Source organism: Merops nubicus, unplaced genomic scaffold, assembly GCF_000691845.1.
Source record: "Merops nubicus isolate BGI_N331 unplaced genomic scaffold, ASM69184v1 scaffold3522, whole genome shotgun sequence".
NCBI classification, from domain to species: Eukaryota; Metazoa; Chordata; class Aves; order Coraciiformes; family Meropidae; genus Merops; species Merops nubicus.
In genome coordinates this window covers 20132-45022 of record NW_008591390.1, presented here as the reverse complement: position 1 = coordinate 45022, position 24891 = coordinate 20132, and the positions used below count along the sequence as shown (strand labels likewise).

Here is a 24891-nt window from a genome sequence, read left to right as displayed (position 1 = left end):
TACACCAGAGGCTCAGGTGTGCAGAAATTTGAAGTCCTTCATGGGCAGATTTCAACTCATACACATCTCTTAGCTAGTCAGCTTTTGGCCTATGAACAATCCAGCAAAAATAAATTTTATTTTCTATATTTTGTATTTGTTCAGTCTCTTCTACTTCATTGTCTTCACTTCTTCAGCATCAGCTATGGCGTGGTGACAATTAGCGGTACTTCCCAAAAGACCTCTGTCTTTGTAATTTTCTGTATGTATACCAGCTGCAGTTCTCCAGCTTGCTCTATCACCCTTCGCTGCAGCTCTTCAGTGAACCCTGCCAGTACCACAGGAGGCTGTCCTGCTATGGCTGCTTGCCACGGTCTTTTGGCATCTGTAAGAACAGCAGACTGCGCAGCCATCACTTGATTTTATCACACATAACACGTGGTTAAGACTGCCTTTTTTTCAACTTGTGAGTTTTGGAAAAAAGTTTAAGTCATTCCACTGACAAATCACGCCTTTGTGGCTAAACTCCTTCTTTAAAGTTAAGGACTGCTGAAGCTAGTGAAATGTTGACAATAAATTCTGCTGGGGTGAGCAAAAATCATTCCAGAAAGTGAGTGAATTTGCCAAAGCTTAAGTAGAACTTTTGATGGTGGAGTTTGGCACTTGTAGTCCCTGGCTGTTTGTGAGTAAAGCACTTAACAACAAATATCAAGTTTTGACAGAAAAAGTATTTCATTAAATGATCTGGAGTATTTTCCAGACTCAGATTAAAGGGAAAAACAACATAAAAATATGATTAGGAAATGGTGACGGGAAAACTGCATTAAATGTTTAGATAGTTCAAGTAGTAGTTGTCTATCCTTCTTGAAACAAAAACTCCACTTGTTAAACAAAAACAGCTACCACTAAATAAATACCACAAAGATGACTGCATTTTATGCAAGTTCCTCTGGAACAGGTAAGTTGTTCTGCTGCATTTGCCCAGTTTTGAGGCAGGTCATCGGTAGGAAAAAAAAAAACAAAAAAACAAACTGAGGAGATGAAGAAAATCCTAATAATTACCCTCTTTAGAGAAACTTTTGTAATTGCCAAGGAAGGAATAATATTGTTCAGGCTATGTAGCAGATAAGGAGAAATCCAGCACCATCTTATCCTTTCAGTCTTCCACTGTGATGCATTTGCAGACATACTTTCCAAATGCCAGACATTTTAGGAGTGACTTATAGGCCATTCTCATTGAACTCACAGCCTGTGTAAAAAACTAGTTTTCGTTCATGCCTCTAAGGAAGTTCAAGGATTCAGCAAGCCTATCTTGTAGAATGCAAAAAATCCAAGCAGAATGTTTTTAAATGTTCATAAAAATCGTATGAAAATTCCACAGCATACAGCTGTGCTAAATATAACACTGCAAAGCTTTTTGGTTTTAAGCTTGCAGAAACTATGCTCAGATTAGCCCAAGCCATGTTTCATGAATTCTTACCATTCTTTTAATATGCGTTCTCAGAAGAGGTCCTTAAGGTATCAAACAGCACAGGCCAAAGAGAGGAAACATTACAGGACGTAAGCAACATTTAAGGTAAGCTAAAGGAGCTGGTGGGACTGGGAAGAACTCTAATCCTGCCAAAAATCACGTTCCCCATAAGGCAACTTTGAAAATACCAGGGTGACCAGATATAACAATACTTGTAACATTTCTGTAAATACAATTAAGAAAAATGCATGTACCAAAGAGGAAACCAAAAATCTTCAAAGAAATATTTAATGAGGATGATCATTTTTATACACGTTTCTGTGTGTACAGATCAATGCATATGTACATCTGCAAGCCTACTTCTATAAATACACTGTCAAACATAGAGCTGTTAGATAAATATTAACACTATAAATCATCATAATTCCACATGTACAAGGCACTAAAATCTCTTGATTCATTACTTACCTTGAGTAGCTGGTAAAGGAATTTTCAGTCTTCTGCTGTTGAGATCCTTTCCAAAGGATCCATCCTGAGATTCACTGTGAGTTGCTGAAGCTACACCTTTCCATATGTCTGCTCTAGGTGGTCCTGCTCTGGCAGGGGGTTGGACTAGATGATCTTTGGAGGTCCCTTTCAACCCTAAACATTCTGTGACACTGTGAACCTGTTGTTTAGGTTAGGGCCATGCTGCTGATGCCTGTCTGTAGACTGAATAGGGGACTGCAAATAGAAAGGATAAGGACTACCATGGTGCTCCCTGATCTCATTTTGCAAAATAAGCATTCAGGCAATGCAGGGGTAAAACTTGATAGGAACAAGCTCAACACCCAAAGACTCTAGTGCATTTATACTTAAGTTGGATTTCAGTTTGGCACCATATCCTAAGCTTATATAACTGCAACAGGGAAATAATGATATGCACCAACACTGTTTTATACTTTCAGATGAGAAAGAAATTATTGTACAAATCTCTCCCTTAATCTGTGCAGAGCCAGGGCTGTCTCTCCTCAGCTTCATCTGTGCTGTGCTACTTTTTTTTTATTCCTGCTAGGCAATCTCTATCTCCAAGGGCTGGCAAGAAAACAAGAATCTCATTTTGCAAAAGCGGGTTCCAACATGGTTCAAAAGGTAGAGTTTTCAGATTTTTTTGTGAGAAATGAACAAAAAATAGATAAAATGTATAGTGCCTCCAGGTCTTTCCCTGGCCTGAACTGGAGTGAGAACTTCATTACATGAGAGTGCTCTGACCACAAAGTCACTGCCTACACTTGTGCTCATGTGCATGAATATGTGTGTCAAGACTAGATTCAACATGGTAAGAAATTTGCTGAAATCAACACATTTCTCATTAAAAACTTCAGCTTAGTCTCCTAAGCTGACATTTTCCATTGAAAAACATGAACACCCAAGCCCTGTCTGAGCTATTCTAATCTCAGCTCCTACGTTATCACATGAACAAAAATCTTCAGAGGCAGATTCCTTCCCACCTTACGCTTGTGTGACTGTGCTGTGCAAACAGCACGACCAAAGAAGTTCAAACAGCACAAAAGGAAGTTACCTTCTGCATTGCACTCTGGCAGGCCGTTGAATCCCAACAACAAGTTCCCCTCATCGTCATACTGTCCGTAAGTGCCTGGAGGACACGTTGGGGGTGGTTTCTCAGTGGGTGGTTCAGTGGTGGTTGGTTCAGGAGTGGTGGTGGTAGTTGTAGCAACCGTTGTTGTAGTGGTTGTAGTAGTTGTTGTGGTTGTTGTTGGGGGTATTGTTGTTGTAGTAGTTGAGGGAGTGGTTGTTCTCTTAATCATTTCAAGACCAATCAGAGGTTTCCCTCCAAGGCTTATTATTGGTTTATCTTGTGCACTTGCTACAGGTTTACTAAATCTGCCATGTCCAAACAAAGGTAATCCATCAGGACTCACCATCGGGGCACCCTTTTCATCTGAAAGAGAAGAACAAAATAAATCTCACCATTAATCTGCCTCTGTTTTATCACATGTTATTTATGAACAGTAGATACCATAAGAGCACTGAGCATGTGATTAAAGCCTCTGGCAATTAAGCTGACAGCAAAGAAGGCTGTTGTAGGAAAGGTGCACAGCTAAGGAAACTAGAAGAACCTCAGATAAACCACAATGGTTTTCACTATTATCAGCTGCTTGATAAACACTTTTTGAGAAAACTGCAAGGAGGTTTCACTTGAGAATCACAACATGCAGACAGTGTCTGCATTTAATCTGTCAGTCTCATTACTGTTGATGAAAGGTGTAATGAATATATATTCTATCCCTAATGTCAAACACGTGCAAGGAAAAGCTGAGATAAGCTGGTGAGATGCTGCCACTGCAGATTTTGTGCCAGATTCCAGATACTGTAAATATTCATAGTAACCAGTTTAGCAGCAGGCACTGAATTTACATTTAAGAGATCTGTACAAGTGGACTCCTACACAGACAGCAGTATTTTCACAGATCACATACAGAGTTCTTTACTATTTGTGGTTTTTTGAGGGGGGAAAAAAAAAAATCACATACATATGGCTGGTACAGTGCTAGTGGTGGGGAATGATTATTTCTTTGTGTACCAAGATATACACAAGCATCTGTCCTTATTCTGGCTCAGCTCTGCAGTCCTTTCTGACGCTGACACAAGTGAGATGGACTTGCTTGTTTCTTGCTGCCTCATACTCCAGAGCCCCACAGGATGCCCCATAGCCTCCTCAGGTCCTACAATGTGCTGACTGCCTGATGGAAATATGACATAGACGCAACTTCAAATGGCTTCTGTGGGACCTGGGGATGCCTGAAGCATTCAACAGTTCACAGACCTGCACCATGTGCCCAAAAATTGTAGATTTATTTCTGTAAGAAAGAAGTTGTTACTTACCAACAATTGTACGTCCATCCCCTCCTAGTTTCACTCTGAGAGGGTTGCCTTGGGAATCTTGGAGGTATTTTCCTTCAACATTTAACACTAGCCCTCGGTCAAGATCTACAATCTAAACGCAATGGATGGACTCAAGTTTAGGTAAGAGAAGCAGCAGTTAAATGAAATTTCACAGCAACAGGAATCCAGGAAATTCAGATGCTAAGCGTGATCACACAGTGTACAGGAATCACTACAACACCCACAGACTTTTAAAAGTGAGTCACTAATTGTATAGTAATCACAAAAAAGTCACTACTGAAGAAAGCAAATCCCCAGGAGCTGGGTTCCAGAGTTGCATAACAACCATACTCATATCGCCTGCTCTAGGTCTCATGTGCAGAGGAGCAACGCCCTTGAACTTCTGCTGCTCAACTCCTGAAGAGGATTCCTATAACACTGGTTTGAGTATGACCCTGAGTGCTTTTGAAGATGGGATTTAAAAGCATGTCTGCTACTCAGAGTAAAAGGAAAAAAAAAATTAGTTGATTTAGATTGAAACAGCAGTGAAAACAAAGTAGCTAAGATTTTAATTGGGGTTCAAAACTGAAGAAAAGCCTCGGTCTTATAAAACAAATCTGTCTGAGAGCTTGAATTAAATAGATAATTGCAGTTAAAATCCAATTCTTTCTGCTATTTCAACCCAAAATGCTGTTTTAACCTGAGGTAATGGACACTGAGCCACAGAACACAAAAATGAAAAAGGTGTTAAGTACTGGGAAGAAACTGGGAAAAGGATGTGAGCATCAGTTCTAGGCTGGCAAAAGAGACTTACATTTGATGGTGGGGAAAAGACTGTAGCAGGAAGGACAGCAGATCACAAGATTAGTCTCTGAAGCACTCCAGGCCCCAGATGTTGACACAGATCCTCTTGTTTTACAAGGTGTTCATCCTGCTCACAGCAATGCCTTCTTCTTGTACAGTAGAGAGACACCCCACAGCCTCTCAGTGACCTTTCTAGCCCACTTTTTGGAGTCTATTTAAAGGGCAATCTTTCAAAATGCTACCCCTGAATCTGACATATCTGATGTTATGTTTTGATGTTCCTTTAGTGTAAACAGTAAGACTGAAGTGGCCATTATGTGTCATGCCATGTGTGAGCAGCTCCACTGACATCAGGGAGGCTGGTCACTGTCTCCTCCTGCTCAGCATTGGGGCAAACACACAGGAGATACCAGTTCCTTCTCTGCTTTGGTTGGTTAGAAACTCACTGGAAAGGGGTTTAAAAGACAAGGCCTGGCCATGTAGCCACCAAGTGAGGCTTTCCTATCACAGGCATCTGAGCTCTTCTGAAAATACCACTGGAGATGTGACTGTACGAATGGCAAAATGCTTAAAGATACCTGTGTATGTGCATTTAAAGCATTGTGACACTTACAGAGTAACTTTACATTTTGATGTTCTTGCCCACAAGCTTCTTCCTGAAGCATGAGTCCAGGAGAAGCACTGCTGAACATGTCTGTCACAGCAACTCTCCCAGGTAGACCCCACTCACACTGCACGGCAGGCAAGCCCCGAGTCACCAGGGAACACAAGTCCCACAGACTTTGAGGAAAAAAAAGTTTCGCCAAATTTATGGGAGTGATGCTAAGGCTGAAAATTCAAGCTGTCAGGCTCTAAATAAGATATTTTAAAAGTTCAAATCATAAAATGTGGAATTTGTCATCAGATTTCAATGAACAGTGGAAACTAGATCACTAAGTATAGCCTCAGCTTTACAGCTTCATTGGCTAAGGAAACTCTACTCCTTTCTTTTCTTCATGAAAGTGCAAGTATAATAAAAGGCAAAAGCATCTTAAATTTGGAGAGAAGGTCACCCTACCCACTTCGTTCCTTGAGGGCCATTGATTACTCTCTGTCCACTTGGTTTTGCATTATTACCAGGTATTACTTTTCCATTTCCATTTTTTGTTGTAAGATTAGGCCTGCCATTGTAACCTGAAACAGAGAAGAAACCACACTATTCTGAAGAAAGCTGAGCAATCCACAAACCACATTTTAAAATGCAAAGAAATGCATTTTCTGACTGATTTGAACATAAACGAGCCCTCACCACTCTCAGAAAATGAGGCATTTCATTTCTGCTTCAAGCAACTGTTGTGACACCATCAGATTCCTGCAGCTGACACAAGCATCTGAAATGGTTTCTTCTAGAGAGGTTAAACATTCATAGTTTGTTTTCCGCTATGTTTTTTTGTCTCTTCTTTCCCTCTTGTTTTTTTTTTAAGAAATCAAGGCAACATTTCTAGATGGTAATACAGCCATTAAAATGTTTGTTATCTTCATAAACATTTGAGGAAAGAAATCATTATTAAACACAACCACTTGTTCAATCCTATCCTTATATAAAGCTGTAGTGATGAACTGAAAGGAGATGTGATGGGAACTACCTCCAGTATTTTTTTTAACCTGTAAAAGGAAGGACTTTCCTTCTCTATCTGAAATAGCACTGCTATACAGAAGGATACTCAGCTCAGAATTTGGGAAGTAGTGGCACTGAGCTGCAGGTCCCCCAGCTCAGAAAGAGCAGCTCAGAGACTTGCTTCCACAAATATATATATGAAAATATATACATATATTAACTAAAAAGATATATTAACTGAACACTCCTTGTCTATTAGCTTTTATTATTTTTTTTTATTAACCAATTGCATGGCCAGCAGTAAGCTGGTATACAACCTTCATAGAGAAATCTGTTATTCTTTCAGGCCATGCATCTCATCCTCCATGGTATTATTTAAGGTTCACTCTCAGCTTAAACCTGTGCAAGCTGGTGGACCTGTACACCACACTGAGTCTGACTGAAGCAGAGTAAATACAGTAGCCCAGTTGTGTGGTCCTCACTGTATAACAGCAATGCCACATTGAACAAAACATTGTTCACACTCTAGGTACAGCATAGAAAGCATTTACTAAAACACTCAGGTAACTCAATGGTGTTTTGGATGTCCATGCACTGGAGGGAGAAAAAAATATTTGTACCTAGCAATGTCACTGACACTGTCTGGGATTCTCCATAGGTGACATGGGGAATCAAGAGGTGACATATCTTGATGTGTAATGGACCCTCTGTTCCACTGCTCAGGATCAGCAGATATGCTGCCAGAAAGCAAGCCTCTAACATTTGGGGTCAATCACAGTCATAAAAGTACTAGAGGGTCTGGCTGTGATGTGAGAAGTCCTCAATAGGAATGTGCAACTCTGAGCTGTCACTTAGTAAAAAAGAGGAATGTGGCTTAAAAATTAATTAAAGAATGCCAGTTACAGCATGAGGGAACACCTTACTGCCCAGGTTTGGGCAAGGCAGCACTATATAACCTATAAAAGCCTTTTAGCGATCCATAAGATGAAGAGCAACATACCTGAGAGGCTGTCACATTCTGAGTACAGAATGGAACATTCAGTGAAGTCACTGCTCAAGGAACATAGCCTGGTTTTCCTATTTAGCACCTAACTGTCATCTCTGTGGACCATGGGATCCTGTGCAGATCAGCCCACAGGACCAAAAGTCTGGGGCACCACATCACACCAATTAGGCAATGTCATCAAGGACTGGGGTCCCCAAGAACCACTAAAATAAAAAGCCACACATTATACTAAATAACTGAACCTGTATTCTGATGGAGGACTTTTCATCTAACTGCTGATCTCAGGGAAAACACAGTTCAGTGAGATTACTAGAACAAAGACAAAATACCTTGTCTATAAGGAGGTCTAACAAATTGCCGCTGGGAAGAGCTCCGTAGCCTGGAGTTCAACAGTCGCTGGCGAGGGGACAAAGTGGAAGAAGCAACTGTTGGAGAAGCAGTGTGTGTGGTGGTAGAGGTAGAAGAACGTGGCCAGACAAAGCTTGGTTTAGATGGGGTATGCTTGTTAGAGGACTGAGTAATCCGTGATGCTATGGCAGAGCTCCCCGCTGATTCAGGAGGAGATATTTTTAATGCTGGAGTTTTTTCCTTCTCTTCCTCTTCAGAGCTTACTTTGTGAGGTAGACGAGTATCCACAGATTTTCTTTTATTGCTAGCAGTGTCATCATATGTGTTTTCATTACCTCTAGAAACAGAAGGGGACCATTTTGCTGCCAAAGATGTGAGTTTTTCCTCCGCCTCTTTCTGATCATATTCACTGTAATAATCGTCCTCTTCTTTAGAAACTGACTGAGGAGATTTAGATGAAGAGGAGGAAGGAACTTTTCGAGAAAGTTCAGCTTTGGACATTTTTGAGGGCAACAGGCCATATTTTTTTTCTGTTTGGGACACTGTTCTTGTAGCAGCTCTTGAGTGAATAGGTAATGAAGGGCGAGCTTGTCTTGAAGAAGTGGATGACAACCTTGGAATATTCTGGTTGTCTTTTCCTGTATCACTAAGAGAACTGGGATCTGGCTGAATAAGTTTTGGTTTGTAGGAAGGTACCTGAGAACCTGGCTGCTGTTGCTTTGATAGAGATGAACTAGAGCTTCCCTGAGAGAAAGATGCGGGTAATCCCCTAGAAGGAAATACAGAGTGGCTGCTTGCTCTGTCACTGTCTTGTGTTACATCCTCATCACCATCTTCCTGCAGTTCTTCATTACTCTGTGATGAGATGTGAGATGGGAGGCGCCGGCCCCTTGAATGCAGTAAGGAAGGACTGGTTTGTGTCCTCTGTGGAGGCTCTGAGTGGGTGGTCTTCTCCAGTGGAAGATGAGAGGGCAATGTCTTTTTAGGCAAAGATACACTTGGTTTTGATCGAGCAAACTTTTCTTTTACCTCTTGACTGTCCTGTTCTTCAGGCTTAAGTTTGGAAAGAGAAGACTGCAAAAGAGAATGCTTTTCTGGAGCAGTGGCTCGACTTTGTTGTTCGTCTGAGGCAGAGTGGGATGGCTTCTCACCATGTGTCTCTCTGAGGTGAGAGTCAGAACCGACCTGAGGATTTCTTTTCTTGGAATAGATTGCTGAAGAAGACTGCCTGGAAGAGGGCAAAGAAGAAAATAAGGGGTTTGCATCTTGTGAGTCCTTCTTATCATTCTTAGCAACATCCTTTCCACTGGATTTGGCACTGAAAGAGCGAGAGTGAGGTGAGATGCGACCCGAAACAGCAGACCTTGATGAGACTGACACTGCAGCTAATTTCGAGTCTTTCCACGTGCGAGAACTGGAGCCTGAGGGAAGTCTCGTTTGCTGTGATCTAGAACTGGGCTGTCCTGCTCTGTCCTCTTCTTCTTCACTGTCAAACTCATTCTGGCTATCATGAGCACGGGAATTTGACGATTTAGAAGAGAGTTGATGTGAACGACCTAGAGGGCCAGACCTACTGGGATGGCTTGGGACAACCTCATGAGAGGCAGCAGACTGACGATTTGATGGCAAAGCCAGGCGACTAGGCTCTGAAGTTTTAGAGGACACTTTGAGGTCTGGTTTTCCTTCCACATTGCCTGCAAGTTCATTTTTTTTGGCAGGCAGAGCACGGGAAGAGGCTTTAGAAGGCAGATCACTGCTGCTTTGTCTCAGTTGCTTTGTTTCGTCATCTGTGTATTTAGGAACAGACAAGGCAGAGGAGTGCTCTGCTGATGATGGGGACAGTGCTGGCGGCTCACGTTTCTCTGTGCTCATTTGCTGTGACACCTCTGAAGTGTGGGTTTGAACAGAGGTCCTCCCTGAGGCAAGGACAGGGTGGACTGGCCGACTAGGGGACAAGGGTCTAATGCTCCTCCTCTGGTCCTGGGCTTTTGGTGATGTTGTCGGAGATTCTCTGGAGGAATCGTGATCACCTGTCACTTCTGTGGATTGAAGATCAGGTTCCTGCTCTCCTGTCTTTCCAGAAGGTAACTGGGATTTACTTAGGATCCCTCGAGTCAAGATTTTATTCTTATATTCAGAAAGAAGATTCTTTTTATCACTAACATTAGGTGAACGAACAGAAGATTGTTTAGAGGAAAGTGAGGGCTGGACTTTTGAAGAAACCAAAGTTTGAGAAGAAGATGAGCCAGCATTCCCATTTTTTTTAGCATCTGAATTATCCTGGATATCTGTTTGTTGCTGAGCAACTGAATCCTCATGAGCAGCTGGAGGGGGAAAAAAAAAAAGTTTATTCACAACAACAGAAGCAGCACAAAAAAATCTGTCCAAGTGAAGAAACTATCCAGGTAGCAAGAACAAAACAACTTATAAGAATATGTGACAATAATTATTTCAATATTAATCAGCTTGTGGAGTCCAGCTGAGTAAGCAGGAAGGTAACTATGTGCAATTGTTGTAGCTTGGGTAAAACTTAGAGCAATTGAAATAAAATATATAAAAGCAGGGACTGCAACATCCTATTACTAGAACCAAATCTTCAGCAGAGCTTAGCCATGTTGATGGCATGGTGCTGCATTATCCCATCTGAGGCTGCGGCCCACATTTTTATTTAACTCAGCAAATTTTCTGTCCCCACAACCGAATCTTTTTGGCAAGAAGCAAATGCAAGTGGTATCCAAGTAAGCCACTCTGAGTGAATTTCAAGAGTATGACTTGCCAGGAAGACCCAAAGAATTGTATTTTTTGGCCTTCGGATAGCAAGAGAACATAATGTTTTCATGCAGAAAATAGAGTATGGTATGCATTTATTTAAGATATCAAAATGTCTACAAAATGTCCTCTTACATGCTGCAAAGTGACAAATGCTTATCCACAAGCATCTTTTGGGGCAATATGGTAATGAAAAGAGCTTCCAGAAAGAGTATTAAGGAAGTACAATCCCACGGGTTGGTTAGAGCCCAGAGGAAGCTAAGTCAATAAGAATTAACATAAGTGGGACCAAGGCAAGAGTGGGTGGACTATGCAATCAGTGCACGGCTTGGTGCTCACCTGCTGGGATGGCAACACTGAAGGCTTTAGACTGAGGACCTGGTCCCCTCCTGTTTGCTGCACGAATTTTGAAAATATAGCGCTCCCCGGCCTGCAGACCATCTATTATGGCTGACGTTGTAGCTCCAGAGTAGGTGATGGACTTTGCTCCAAATGGCTTGAGAGCCGGGGCGTATGAAAGAATGTATTCTGAAATGATTTGGCAGACGGTTGGAAGGAGGAAACTGAAAACAGTCCCGTTTCCAGCGGACAGACTGTATGGGTAGGATGAATTAGAACGTGCATTACTAAAATTAATACACTAGCAATGCACGTCAAGTCAACAGCTGGAGTATAAAGACATGCGAGAGAGAGAGAGATACACATGTATATTTAGGTACGTTGAACATGTTCATCTTAACAGACAAAACCAAATCACCTCAATGACCTATTGACTGAGACAGAGTACATTAGCAATAGCTTTGTGAAAATACATAAGCAACAATGCCCACTAAAGTGAAGTGTCACCAAGGGGAGCTGGACAACAGTCATGTGCAACGTCCAGAGAAGGTGCGGGAGATGTGAGAGAGTCACAGCACCAACTACTGCATGGTTTGCTGTGCTGCACCAGAAGACCTTTTTTTGTTTCTCAACACCAACTAATAAAAGGAAAAAATGAGTTCCTTAAAAAAAATTAACTGCCTGAAATCAGAAATAACAGACGAAACCTACAAAGATAAAATGTCCTGGAGGCAGAAAACATGTATGAACATTGCCAGGAAAACACATTATCCTACAACTTGTGAAAATCTAGTCTGAAGGACCGTACAAATCTTAGGTAGTATGAGTCACCATGATCAGAATACCTGTGTTGTTATAGCTGACAGACCATGAGCAGATTTTTAGCTTCCCAAAAGCACAAGAAATTTTGGAACTTACTGATTAGCTACCAAAATATCTGCAATCAACAAGACACGATCCAGAGAATATTATTCCAAAATATAACTTGCTCACAATGGTGAACAACACACAATAGTGTTGCTGATTGTATCTATGTCCACAGTAGGTAAGAATCTTAGAAAATTCCTTCCCGCAGAAATTGCTTGGAAGAACAAAATGGTGTATTCACATAATTATTGTTCAAGAGATCAGTATTAAAATCAAGTGACTTTACTCACTAATTACTAATTATTTTCTTACCCTACACTTCCAATAGACTCTTGACACAGTTATAATTGCACTGTACTCTAAGACCCTAGTCATGCAAAAGCAGGTCTGCCAGCTCCAAAGGCCATATACTCATTCCTCAGCAGTGCTTCAGCCTGAGGGGCATCCCCATGAAAACACCAAAATACTTATTTTTAATCTTGCAAACAATATTAGTGCAGTCAAATACAAGTGTTTCCAGCCAAGCCTTTGCTTAGAGGGGTTCCAGCTCTGATCTGCACGCCAGTAGGTAAAAACGCATGCCTGGAGGACTGGTGTTCTTATTCAGAAAAGATCCTTCTACCAGGAAATATCTGCACTGCATATTGTCAAATGGTATCAAGAGCATGCTTGTCCAACAAAATCAAAATCTGACACACCGTGCTTAACTAGACAGGGGCAAACACCACTGCAGAGAGAGCAAAGCAAGGTCTTGTTGCCACTTAAGAACCTCACCCTGCTCTCACCTCCCAGTTTAGGATTAATGTGGTACCTGTGCCCTCTATTAGCTTTCTGCATGGAGAGAAATTTAACCCCTATAGGAATATTTGAAGGCATGAAGAGAATTCTTCCCATTATACTCCCAAAGAGTGAGGTAAGATCTCATCCATGTGCAGGCTTCCGTTTCTTTTTAGTCCTCTGTAAGAGGTATGAGTACTGCACCAAATCAGGGTTTTGAAAATAAATTCCAAGGACTGCCAGTTTTTTCCCTCTACACAAAGAAACACAATAATACTTGAGTATTATTCAAGTGTGATACCCATCACAGTGCCATGCTGAGAAAACTCTAGAATACAGTAACACCTTTAAAAACAATCAACCTTTTTTTCCTGAAAACAAGCCCATATTAATTGTGTTAAGATATAAGCCATGCATAGATTATCAAAATTGAGAAAAAAAAATCATCATTATTTTATATGCAAATGCATTTAATGCTCAGGTGAAAAAAAAAAAAAAAACAACACTGTATTAGAAAGCATGATAAGTTTTTTATTGGATTTTTGGTTTGTTTTAAGATACAGAGAGGCTGCAGAGGTACTGGTGTAACTTCCAGTAACTCTCAAAAGGCTACTGAAGTGCATTTTCTCCTTTATTACTTTAATATGTGGTATAAATATTTAAAAGGATAGGCTTAAAAAATAAAAGGAGCGAAAGAAAAAAAAATTCCTTATTACTACATACTATCAAAATGACCATGAAGTGTTAATTCAGTGATTTCATTTAGCCAGCATAAAAATCATTTTTGTCATTTATTTAGTTTAAAAATAAGACCTCTCTGTAATACTTCATATTAAAGAAAAAACGTGATATATTAGACACATATAAGCATTGAGCCCTGGAATATCAGGTATCTCTAAAATGATTGCTTTGGATGAATCACCTAAAGATCAGCAGACAAACAGACTGCTCAAAATGAGGAGCAGATTTGAAATTTCAGAGTATGTCCCTGCATGACCCTACTTGACGAAATAATAATTCTTGGACAAAATTGCAGCTCCATTGAAGCAATTGGCGAGACTCCTCCCAACTTCAAAAAGGAAGGAATTCCACCACTGCCCTGAAGAACACATAAAGGAGGTCTTGTACGCAGACAAAGTATATTTGCCTCCAGGCCAAACCTTTTCTAAATCCTGAGATGCTGCAGTGCTGATAAGGCACCTCCAGAAACTTGTGTAACTGGAGAACACAACCTCATCAATCACTGGAGAACAGGAGTGGCCAGACAAATCAGCCTGTTCATTTTCAGAGGGGAAAATAGGAAAAAAAAATCCCAGCAGACTTCTTTCTTTTTTTAATCTTATGCAAGTATATAGCCACTGACAAATTAGCTTTATGACCATATACAATAATGCTATAGCACATGAGGCTTATGTATGTTATCTGCTGAAATCACTCCTGGCACTTGCTTCTTAAGCTGAGGCTTTCCTTCCGTGACAAACTAGAAATAAAATACAATATAAACCCACTCACTTTCTTGGCTACTACCCAACTTTTCCTTCTTCACTTAACTGTTACAAATCCTTTGGGAAACTTCCTTCTTGAATTCCATTTTGACCTGTTTATTAACAGAAGAAAAGGTAAGCACGCACGTGTGACACCCTAGGAAGCTCTGTGACATCCCAGGCACATGGTGATGATGGCTTCCCAGTGGTGGTGCAGAGACACTGGGCTGGAAACAACAAAATCTTGCCTGGGTACAAGCTATGAACAAGTGAAGAAGTCCTGGCACAGTCATCGGCTCCCGCTTGCTGCAGAGCGGCAGTCTGGCTCTGAGAAGACCATCTACTTGAGGGGGTTAGAACCCAACAGTGATGACTTACCTTTGACTTTTCCTTCACTCTCTGGGAGGGCGTCCCAGGATGCTGCTACAGAAGTCGGTTTTCCCTTTAGTGGCCAAACATCCAAATTTTCAGGTGCACTGGTAGGAGCTGTGAAACAGCCATGCACAGAAGCAGCAAGTAAGAAAAGTTGACCTACACAGCATACACCTTTTGCTCCTTCTTCTTCTAGCAGTAATTCCTATGTAACCATTTCAAAGATAAATATGAAAAAGTACATGTGTTTCAGGTCCACATGTGCCTGTATTACATCTCTTCATCAGACTCCTGCAGAGAAATTTTATTCCATACTTTTAGGAACAGGCTGTCTACATGAGACTGCTACTGTGGCTTAGCTGGAATGATGTGGGAATTCAGTTGTTATGGACCACTTCCCAATATCAAAGGGGCCCTGCAGCTTCTCCATGGTGGAGATGGTATTTAAATTTGCTGTCGACAGAGAGGGACAGCAGCCAGGCTGCCCCTCCCAGAAGAATGGGCATATCCAGCTTCAGGGGCCCAAGGTGCTGACCTGTCCCCCAAAAGTCTCAACATCTCTCCCTGTTCCCATTGTGCCACAAGCGCAGGCCCGGTGTGCTCTCCAGGGCGCTGCTGCAGAGAGACAGGCAGCAGCATTCAGGCTTTTCCCACATTCCCAACCCTTTGCAGTCCCAGGCAACCACTTACTCTGGCTTTCCTTCAAGTCAGCCCTATTTCACAGCCCAAACCCCAAGACTGGTGTTACCCCAGCGAAGTTTTGAATACACACCTGCCTCCGGGGTCCGCTGGTAAACAGACACGCTCCATTTGCCTTCCTTTTCTCCCTCCAAGATCTGGACTGCAAACTCATACATGGTGTCTGGCACCAGATTCTCCACCAGCGCCCGCCGGTTGGACACCTGCTTGTAATCCCACCTTGCCGACTCCCCCTTCTCCCGGTAGCGAACACTGTATTGCCTGCCACCAGGAACACAGGGAAATAAAAACTTACGTGTGGAAATGGAGCATCAGCAGAACCCAAGAGGGACGGGGCTTCTTTCCCCTCTCATAAGCTGGGGCTTATGGGGAAACCTACCAAAAAGCAAACAAAGTACCACCACCACCAGCCAGCATCTTTTAAGCAAACATTTGTGCATTCTTCTAATGGAGTCTGATTGCTTTCACCCTAAGGGACGGACTTCTTCTAGCCTCTTACTTAAAACATCCCCTGGCCTGAGGGGAAGTTGGAAGACTTTCTGAACCAAGCCAGGTGTCCTAGAGGGCTCCATGCCTTCCATCTCCCTGCCCCATGGCCATGAGTATGGACAGACAGCTGGGAGCCCATCACTCCCAGAGCCGTGCTGGCAGCTTGGTTCCCACACATCTGCCTGGATAACCGCTTCCACAAGGAACTGAGAACATCTAGAATTACCACTTCTCCTCCTGTGCCCCTCAGGGTGTTTCAGTTTCACCACCCTTCAGTATTGCCAGGCTGAGAAACACAATCCAGCACTTTCAGACCTTTGGCAGTTTCTAGCCCATTTCTCTGTTTATTTTGGCCTTCAAATTCTGTAGTACACTGCTGCAAGCCAAGCTCTCCTGCTCATGGGAGCCTCTGACAGACTCAGCCTCAGCTGCATGGGGTTTTTGAAGGGTCAGCAGATTCAGGGAGCACTGACTGCTGTCTTTCCCATTGCAGTGATGATCCCACTGTACATTCAACTCGAAACTGTAGTCTGTTCTGACAATCCAATTCATACATGTCACCTCTATGGGCTGTGTCCTTCTTTCCCCATGGATGCATGAAGATTTACTGACCGTGGTGATACACCAAAATATCCACAGTAGGTGCTGATGACATTTCAGAAGACTGACAACTACCCCTTTAGTCCAGCACTTGGACAGACCTCTAAATACTAGAGAACAGGGTGCAAGGAGGGTACATCATGCCATATCCACTCACATCAGGTTGCTAACAGCTTCTCTGAAGCATCCCCTTTGGATCCCCCCAAGGGATATGCAAATTCCGACACCCTAAGCTAGAAGATTCTCTTAACCAACTGCAATTAGTTGTGCAATGGCAGCTGCACACATTCAGTATTCATTCAGAAAAGAAAACACAAAAGCTAGCTACCTATTTGCTGCAGCCTTCTGTTTTTCATACAGTGGGTCTGTCCAAGTAACTAGCACAGACTGAGAGGACATAACTCGAACAGTTATGTCTTGTGCCACCTCCACCTCTTCCTCCTCTGAAAAGGCAAAACAAAACAGCATATCAAGAACAACATCGGAGTTCTCAAAAAACAGTAACTGTCTTCAGCTGATGTTACAATACACACAAAGCACAGATGAATAACAGAGCAGCAGTGGAAAACCGAGTACGTTGACTACTGATAGTACCCCATGGAAACATCATTTCTTATGTCAGTTCTCTGCTTACAAGACCAGAGTACTAATATATTCTACAGTCCTTCAACACTCTATGAGTCCCCAGACTGCTACATCTTAACATACTGACATTCATCACCTCTGGCATACTCAATGTGAGAGCTGCCTGGAAGTCAGAAATGTTGCCCTGTGAAAAATTTTTATATTTAAAAATATAATTTCATTTTGAAGGCAAATAAACCAGGGACTATCAAAAATTCTTTTCAAGGGAGAGTTCCTGAATATTTTACATTTTTAGGTGTTTCAAACAGGTCGTTTGAATTCAGCTTTCCGTTTTTCATGGTATATAAGGCAAAGGAGCCAGTAAACTCTAGCATACAATTTCATTCTCTAGGGCCCTTACTCATGTATGACTAAAGTCCAGGAAAAGATTGCCCTTCCTTTCAGCGGGTGTCACATTATCCCAAAACCCAGCACTGTCCGCAGAGAAGGCAGGCAGCAGGGAAGCACAATTCACTTCTTCCAATCAGGTTTATAATGCAGAGGGTTCCTGGACAATTCCAGGTTTTCCAAGCCAAACAGCTATCACAAAAAAAGTGGATGAGAGGACTCATCTATTACTCCCAAGTGGCTTAGGGGACCTAGTCACAAAGTTTTGGAATGCGAGTACTTGAAGAGGAAAAAGTAATCATGAAAAATAGGTGTAAATTAGGATTTCAATATACCATGGTTCTCAGTTTGAACAAAGGTGTTCTCTATCACCACCAAAATCTCCAAAACTTTCTGCCACCCTCATGGCATTCTCATTGCAATGTAAGGGGGTGAAAAAGCAATGCTGGCATGGAGATGCCTCAATGTCACTCAACCTTTTTGACCTTGGTAGCAGTCTGTTATGCCTTCTTTCCAAAAGAAAGGGAAAACTTTTGCTAACTCGATTTCAGCTTCTGGAATCAACTCTTCAGAAAAGGGGTCTGAGATGTGACAAGAAGGCATACCACTGTGGAGGTCCTGGCTTTGATTTAATCAAATCTTCTCACACAATTACTGCAGTGCATAACATTTGTCAACAGATAGAGAGGAAGAGATTTAAAACAAAACCCAGCAACCCAACAACAGAAACAAACCAACCATGTTGCAGCTGTATCATTTTATTAATCCTGCTTGAATTTGAGAAGCAATCAGAGATATCCATCAAACTCTTTAACACAAGGAAAACCTAGCAGCTCCAGCACCAAAAACTTCTAGTCTAAAAGTCACAAAGCTATCTCACTGCATTCAAATTTTTCCATGAATTGACAGCAGATGTGAAAGAACCATACCTGTGACTTTTCTTTTAGTTAAAGATGACCTATAGACAGGTTGGCTACGTCCTTGGGAGCTCCTTGATGGTAGTGAAACCACATGAACTGACTCAGAAGCTGTACATGCAGGGAAAAAACAGAGGCTTTATTGTAAACCTTTTATATTGAAAAAAAATATTAATCTTTTCAGATAGAACTCTGTTTTATTATCTTCTGAGATACAAAAGGAGAAGCTTACTTGCAAGTTTACTTAGAGTCACAGCATTTATGTCAGAAGGTTCATTATGTATGTAGTAAGAACTGTAAAGTTGGTATTTTAGAAGCAGGAAAGCAAACTATTAACATGAAGAGACCATTACAAGAGTCCTGCATTTTAGGACTGAGTTCTTGTACTGATAATTTTATTATTTAAGCAATATCAGTTCCCCATCTTTAAGAAAAAATAGTATAAGAATAATTAAAACAGTAAGAAGATGCTCTAAACCATGTTACACAGTATTTCTCATAAAAATTAAGTTTGTTACTGAACTCCCACAGGGTCCACAACAAGATTTCCATTGACTTCTGTACTGCCTGGACAGGCTCTCAACATGCAGAGCAGTGGTACATGCTGAGCATCAAACAAACAGGAGTGTCTCCCACATGTGTGTACGTTGATCCTGTTACCTCAGCACAGATGCCAGTGTCCATCCTGTGAGGAGTGCATAGAGGGATGAAGAAGTGAAAACTAGAGAGGGAGGAGAAATAAGTACAAGATTCCTGTTAGGAAAAGAGTGAATAACTGATATAAGTGACTGAGGGGTTTCCTCTCTTGAGATACGGAGAGCATGGATAAACGAAGATAAAGACGAGTGTTTAATGTAAAATCTACAAAGCAGAAGGGGAAATGGACATTTACACTGCAAAGCTAGGAATTCTGGCAGCCATGTGTGATTTTGGAATCATCAACCATTTAGTAACCCAAGACCAAACTATCTGTGGGATGGGCTTCCAGCCTACAGGAGAGATTTTGAGGTAAAAAAAGCCTAACCTCAAGCATAAACAGGCAAAGAGCACAGGAGCACAGTTAAGACGTGTGAGTGCAGATCTAGCACCCACTCAGGGAAGAGAAGCTCAGGCAGCAGGAGAGAGACAGGTCATCCACAACACAGGCAAGCACCACAAACAGCACAAAGGGACATGCTCAGCCTCTGGAGAAAGAAAAGCGTTGCAAATCCTAGTGATACTCTGAGAGTGGAAAACCTCCAAATCAAGGGCAGATGATCTAGGGCACAAGTGCAAACAATCACAGCACAGCAGGGTAAGGAGCACAAAGGAGGCCAGCCTGAGGGTCTTAGGAGCCTTCAGTGATCAGGACCTCATGAAGGCACTGGAGAGAATATGGACACATGACTGTAACACTCCAGTACGGAGCCCATTAAGCTGTTTTAATGGTAAGCATGGATACATTTATTTAAAGCATTGATTTCTGTCTCCACTGGCCTGAAATAATGTAGGGGCACAGTGTAAGAGGAGGACAAGAAACAAAGGATTCCAGAATGGTCCCACCTCAGGCAAGGAGAAGCTGAGCTATAGCTCTTCTCCCCAGCCCTTTCCTCTGCTATTAATATGAGTAACTCACACTCTTTAACACAGCATGAGGTCCTGCTACACTTTCTAGCCCAGTCATAGAGTTTTTCTGTTAAGAATATGTTACAGAAAGCAATTACAGTGAGTGTTTTCATTTTTAGGACGAAGTCATTTTGATGGCTACAACAACATGTCATCTATGATCACCTAGCAGCCACAGGAGACTACAGAAGTGTGCTCAGGTAGATGCTCTCAGGGAAATCTGACTCACCTAGTTTCCTGGCTTCCTGGTTTTGTCGCTCTTGCGGCAGTGGAGCATAGCTCATCCTTCGACTGCTCTCTCCATACCCACGGATGTAGCCTTGGGATCTGCTGCGTGGACCCCTGAAGCCTGCTCCATAAGGTGGCTTCCACCGAAAAGATAACTTGCCATCTGGAGACTGGGTGCGCACTCTCAGGGGCCTGTTTGGCATGTCCTTCTCTTCAAAAAACAAGCAAAGACAGACACACAAAACTCATCACAGTTGTCATGAAGCGCGTGACACAGCAGCCCACATCTGTTCCAAGCACATCTATGAAATAACATCAGATTAAAGGGCTTCATTTTATAGTTTTCTAATTTTGCTATAAAACCCAACTGCACTAACAAGTTTTTCAAGTGGGATGTACAATACTCAATACCATCTTTTCCCAGACTCTTCAGACAGTCGGGTGTAAGACACCAAAAATGAAAACATTGTAATATCAGGACTCCTGCCAGAAACTGGGGATGTCTTGTTGCTTTCCTGTTTAATCTTTTTTTTTTTTTTTTACATCCCCTTTCCCTAGTTCAGGCACGCCAGTACATTATCTTTATGACAAGTGCTAAAGGTCAGTGTAAAATGATGCACAGAACTGTTTCACTATTTTTAAACTTTCATTTTCAATCCACCAAAAACATGGCTGGGTGAACCTGTCAGCACAGAGGTTACAAAGCTATATTCAAACCACTCCATAATCAAACTGCTCACCAGTCTTTATCTGCAGAGAAAATACCCCACGAGGCCAGTCTTGGTTTTCCCAAGCTCAGATTTTAAAACCTCCCAGGATGGAGATGGCATAGCCTCCTTGTGCATCTGCTCTAGTGCTGCACTAGCTGCCTAGGGTAAAAGCTTTTATCATAATTTCACAGAACCATTCTGGTTGGAGGAGACCTTTGAGATCAAAGTCCAACCATTAACCTAACACTACTAAGTCCACCACTAAACCATGTCCCTAAGCACCTCATCTACATGTCTTTTAAATACCTCCAGGGACGGCTATTCAATCACTTCCCTGAGCAGTCTGTTCCAGTGCCTGCCAACCCTTTCAGTGAATAAATTTTTACTAATACCCAATCTAAACTTCCTCTGGCTCAATTTGAGGCCATTTCCTCTTGTCCTATCATTTGTTACCTGGGAGAACAGACCAACTCCTACCTTGCTACAACCTCAAGTAGAGAGTGAGGAGGTCTTCCCCCAGCCTCCTTTTCTCCAGGCTAAACAACCTCGGTTTGCTCAGCCATTCCTCATTGGACTTGTGCTCTAGACCGTTCAACAGCTTCATTGCCCTTTTTTGGACACACTCCAGCACTTCCAATGTTTTTCTTGTAATGATGGGCCCAAAACCGAACGAGGTAAGGAGCAGCTTCACCAGTGCCAAGTACAGGGGGATATTCACTACTCTAGTCCTGCTGGTCACACTGCTTCTGACACATTTTCCTGATGTCTAACCTAAGCTTCCCAGAAAGCAGCTTGTGGCTTTTGCCCCGCTGCCCCTGCCACTACCAAGACGTGACTTCCTTGAAGCCCCCAATAAAATAGCAGTGGGCTGCTGCCCTGTCCAACCCCTCTGCCTCAGCCTCTCCTTGTAGCCCACGGGCCATAGGTACCCATCACCTCCCCAGAACTCAACATCCCGCCTAGAGCAGCCCAGTGACAGCTGGAGGGGAGAAACACGTCCCCTCAAACAGCCACACTCTCCCAGACACCTGCAGCTTGCTGGGCTGCAGTGCAAGCACACCAGTGAGGTTTCCTCTTAGTGGCCCTGTATGCCACAAAGCACCACCGGAGCTGACTGCCCCGGGGTGCCTGGGAGGGATGCTGCAGCTCTGCTCCCCCAGTTTAAGCTGCAGCTTCCAAATGGAATTAAAATAGAGTTGTAAGGGACAAAGGATACAAAAGGAACCAACCCAGCCAGAGAGCCGTATGGAAAGTATTCAATCTAAACCAGATGTGGCTTTAGGCAAAGAGTAGATCGACCCTAATAACGAATGCAGGGGATCAGCTGAGATTTTAATACCAGAGCTTTCTAAGGCTTTGATTACTTTCCTCATGGTAGCACCACACTTTACTGTGCATTGTTCCCATTTTGCTCGTTAGCTCCAATTTCTATTTGTTGTTCCTTGTCACAGTTAGACTGGCAAGAATGTGAAGGCATACAGGATGGAGCTACCAGAAAATGGTTTAAATGACTTTGCTAGTAACTGCTGATCTGTCAAAATCAGTATTTTTGTGAGAAGTCTGTGCCAGGCCTTACAGGAAAGGGCTTTCTCACTAAAAACAAAGAGCAGCAGAATGAGATTGCCCACTCTGTTGTAGCTGACAGCCTGGTCTGGGATAAGGCTGAAGCCCTGACCTCAGCCACACAGAGGAAGAAGGTGAAGCTGGGCTCAGGCCACCTCATATGAGCACTTGCAGGGCTGCTGTCCTGCCAAGTTCAGCTGCACCCTAAGGCCAGTGCACCCAGTCAGGACATTTCCCACTCCTGCAGTCCCCCATGGGACAACAAGTCACAGTCTCCTCCTCTCATCTTGGCCCCAGGAAACAGCCTGGATTTCTACGGGAAGGATAATCCTGGGACTGTGGAGGCTGAGAACAAGAAAAGTTCACTGTGTCCTAAGGACTAGGGTTTGGTCCTGCTGGCCAGACTCATTAATCTTAGAAAAACCCACAAACACAAAAACATTGTCCTAAAAAAGCACACTCATCAGAGAAGGGGTGGAAGGAGAAAGAAAGAAATTCCATGCATCATTTAAGTCACTCAGTTCCCAAAGTAGTCCCTTCCTGTAGGGACACTGAACTCCCCAGAAACCATATTCTTGAGCAGCTCACAGCTACTGAAAAAAGAATTAGATAATGCTGTCACCACAGGCCAAGCACTATAAGGACACATCCCATCACCTTTCTGCATCACTAGGATGTCATTCACTGCCCAGCTATCTGCTGGATGTGAACTGGACATGGCAAGATCTGAACCTACTCAAGAGACTGCAGTGGATTTTTTTTTTTTTTTGCCATCCTGGGCTAAAGAAAGCAAACCTCCTTGAAAAACCGAGGCATCATTTCAATCCTAGACCAAAGGAGACAAGAATAAGTCCAAGAAAAGGAGTATGGAGAGATGAAAGAGGGGAAGTTAAAGTCAGTGAAAGAAATTATGCAGACAGGAAAGAAACGTAGTGCTGAAACTGAGAAAAGGCTGAGTGAAGTAGCACGGGTGGAAACAAGGGAAGGACTAGGCAGAGCTGTAGCCACTGGATGCTGTGCTTTATCCACCTTCAATGGGACCTTGCACAAACCCTCCAGCCTCTTCCAAACAGACTAACATGGCAATTGCCTCACTTATGCACAGACATCGACTAGGTATAGAAGTACATCAATCTCAACAACAGTGGAGATCTGTAACTAAAATCTCATCCCCCCAGAAGGAAAAACACATCAGGTTATATCTAGGAGTTTGCACTCCCACTGATGTGGGAAGTGGTAGATTTACCAACAGGAGGACCAAGCACAAACAGAAGCCCCACTATCTTGCTCACTACCTGGTATAACACATCCCCACATCACAGGATGGACCCACTGCTCTGCTGCTCACTCCCAGCACGAATACCACAGCTCCATTCAGGCCAGCTGAATCCAACCCAGATAAATGGGCATCCAGAAATGGCCCAGGACATCGGTCACTTTTAGGGCCCCTGAGCAGTGGGGAACACTTCCACCGCTTCTCTGGGCTGCAGCTTGACCCTACCAGCCATCTCTCCCCACCTTTTGCAATGGTCTTAACTTGGGCAGGCTGCCCAAATCCTTGGTGGATGATGGCCCTAACAGGTCCCAAGACAAAATTTTGGATCAGTTATAGTAGCTTACAGCTACTACAGTGCCTGTGGTTTCTCCTATCAGAGACAGTAGATGTGATCTTTATGAAAGCACACAGAGTTGGAGCTGTCTGTTCCCCATCTAACACCTATTCTGGCACACCAGGAACCCAACTGGATTTCAGAAAACTCTGGATGAGGTCCCCTATCACTCGCAATTAAAAAGCTAACTCTTCAGATACATTCCCTCCCAATCCCTTTTTTTTTTTTCCTCTAATACATTTTGTGAACAGTTACCAAATGCTTGATCAAATAGAAGGAGGATTCTTCTCCATCTCCCCACTATTTGCCCCTGTCAATATCACTAAGGGGTTTTTCCACTTTTGGTCCCAAACCTAATTTAACAGTTTTCTGGACCTCTGCTCTGGCCAAACTAAATGAACTAGTAAATATCTTCAAACCTCATCTAAAGAGCTACCTGCAATTAAAATAAAACCAAATAATTTTCTATGTTCTGGAAAATGAGAAAGAGTCACTCCCTCGTGCTCTCTTCAGTGTAGAAGTCCAACATTATCTACAGTTGCTGGAATTTGTGTATAGTAACTTGGCCCCAAAAATGTAGGGCTGATTAAAGCCTCAGCTTTTTGACTTTTTGCAGTTGAAATGTCCACTAGTATTGCCAAAGTTTGTGTGTGTCAGAACTGTGGGAGAACATTTTACAAATGATGTAAGCCCAGAGCATTAGGTTTAAGCTGAGGGTAAAACATCCTCTAAACAACCACACAAGGAGGCAGCTTGCACTTGCCAAATCACAGATTCTTCAGAGGGCCTCATCAATTAT

At 42.7% G+C, this 24891-nt stretch overlaps 1 protein-coding gene across 1 annotated transcript in view; it reads right to left on the bottom strand.

Annotated features, from left to right (window-relative positions):
- The window catches only part of FNDC1 (fibronectin type III domain containing 1), a gene marked incomplete at its 5' end in the record, with an annotated part of 43232 nt that extends 22812 nt beyond the window's left edge, over window positions 1-20420 (bottom strand). The window contains 11 exons of the mRNA XM_008950229.1: window positions 1042-1044; window positions 3012-3392; window positions 4337-4448; window positions 6198-6313; window positions 8073-10415; window positions 11200-11388; window positions 14706-14813; window positions 15472-15659; window positions 16816-16930; window positions 18389-18487; window positions 20211-20420. Of these exons, the coding sequence (XP_008948477.1) occupies window positions 1042-1044; window positions 3012-3392; window positions 4337-4448; window positions 6198-6313; window positions 8073-10415; window positions 11200-11388; window positions 14706-14813; window positions 15472-15659; window positions 16816-16930; window positions 18389-18487; window positions 20211-20420 (3864 nt within the window). The remainder of the gene's footprint in view (window positions 1-1041; window positions 1045-3011; window positions 3393-4336; window positions 4449-6197; window positions 6314-8072; window positions 10416-11199; window positions 11389-14705; window positions 14814-15471; window positions 15660-16815; window positions 16931-18388; window positions 18488-20210) is intronic.
- Window positions 20421-24891: the final 4471 nt, after the last annotated feature.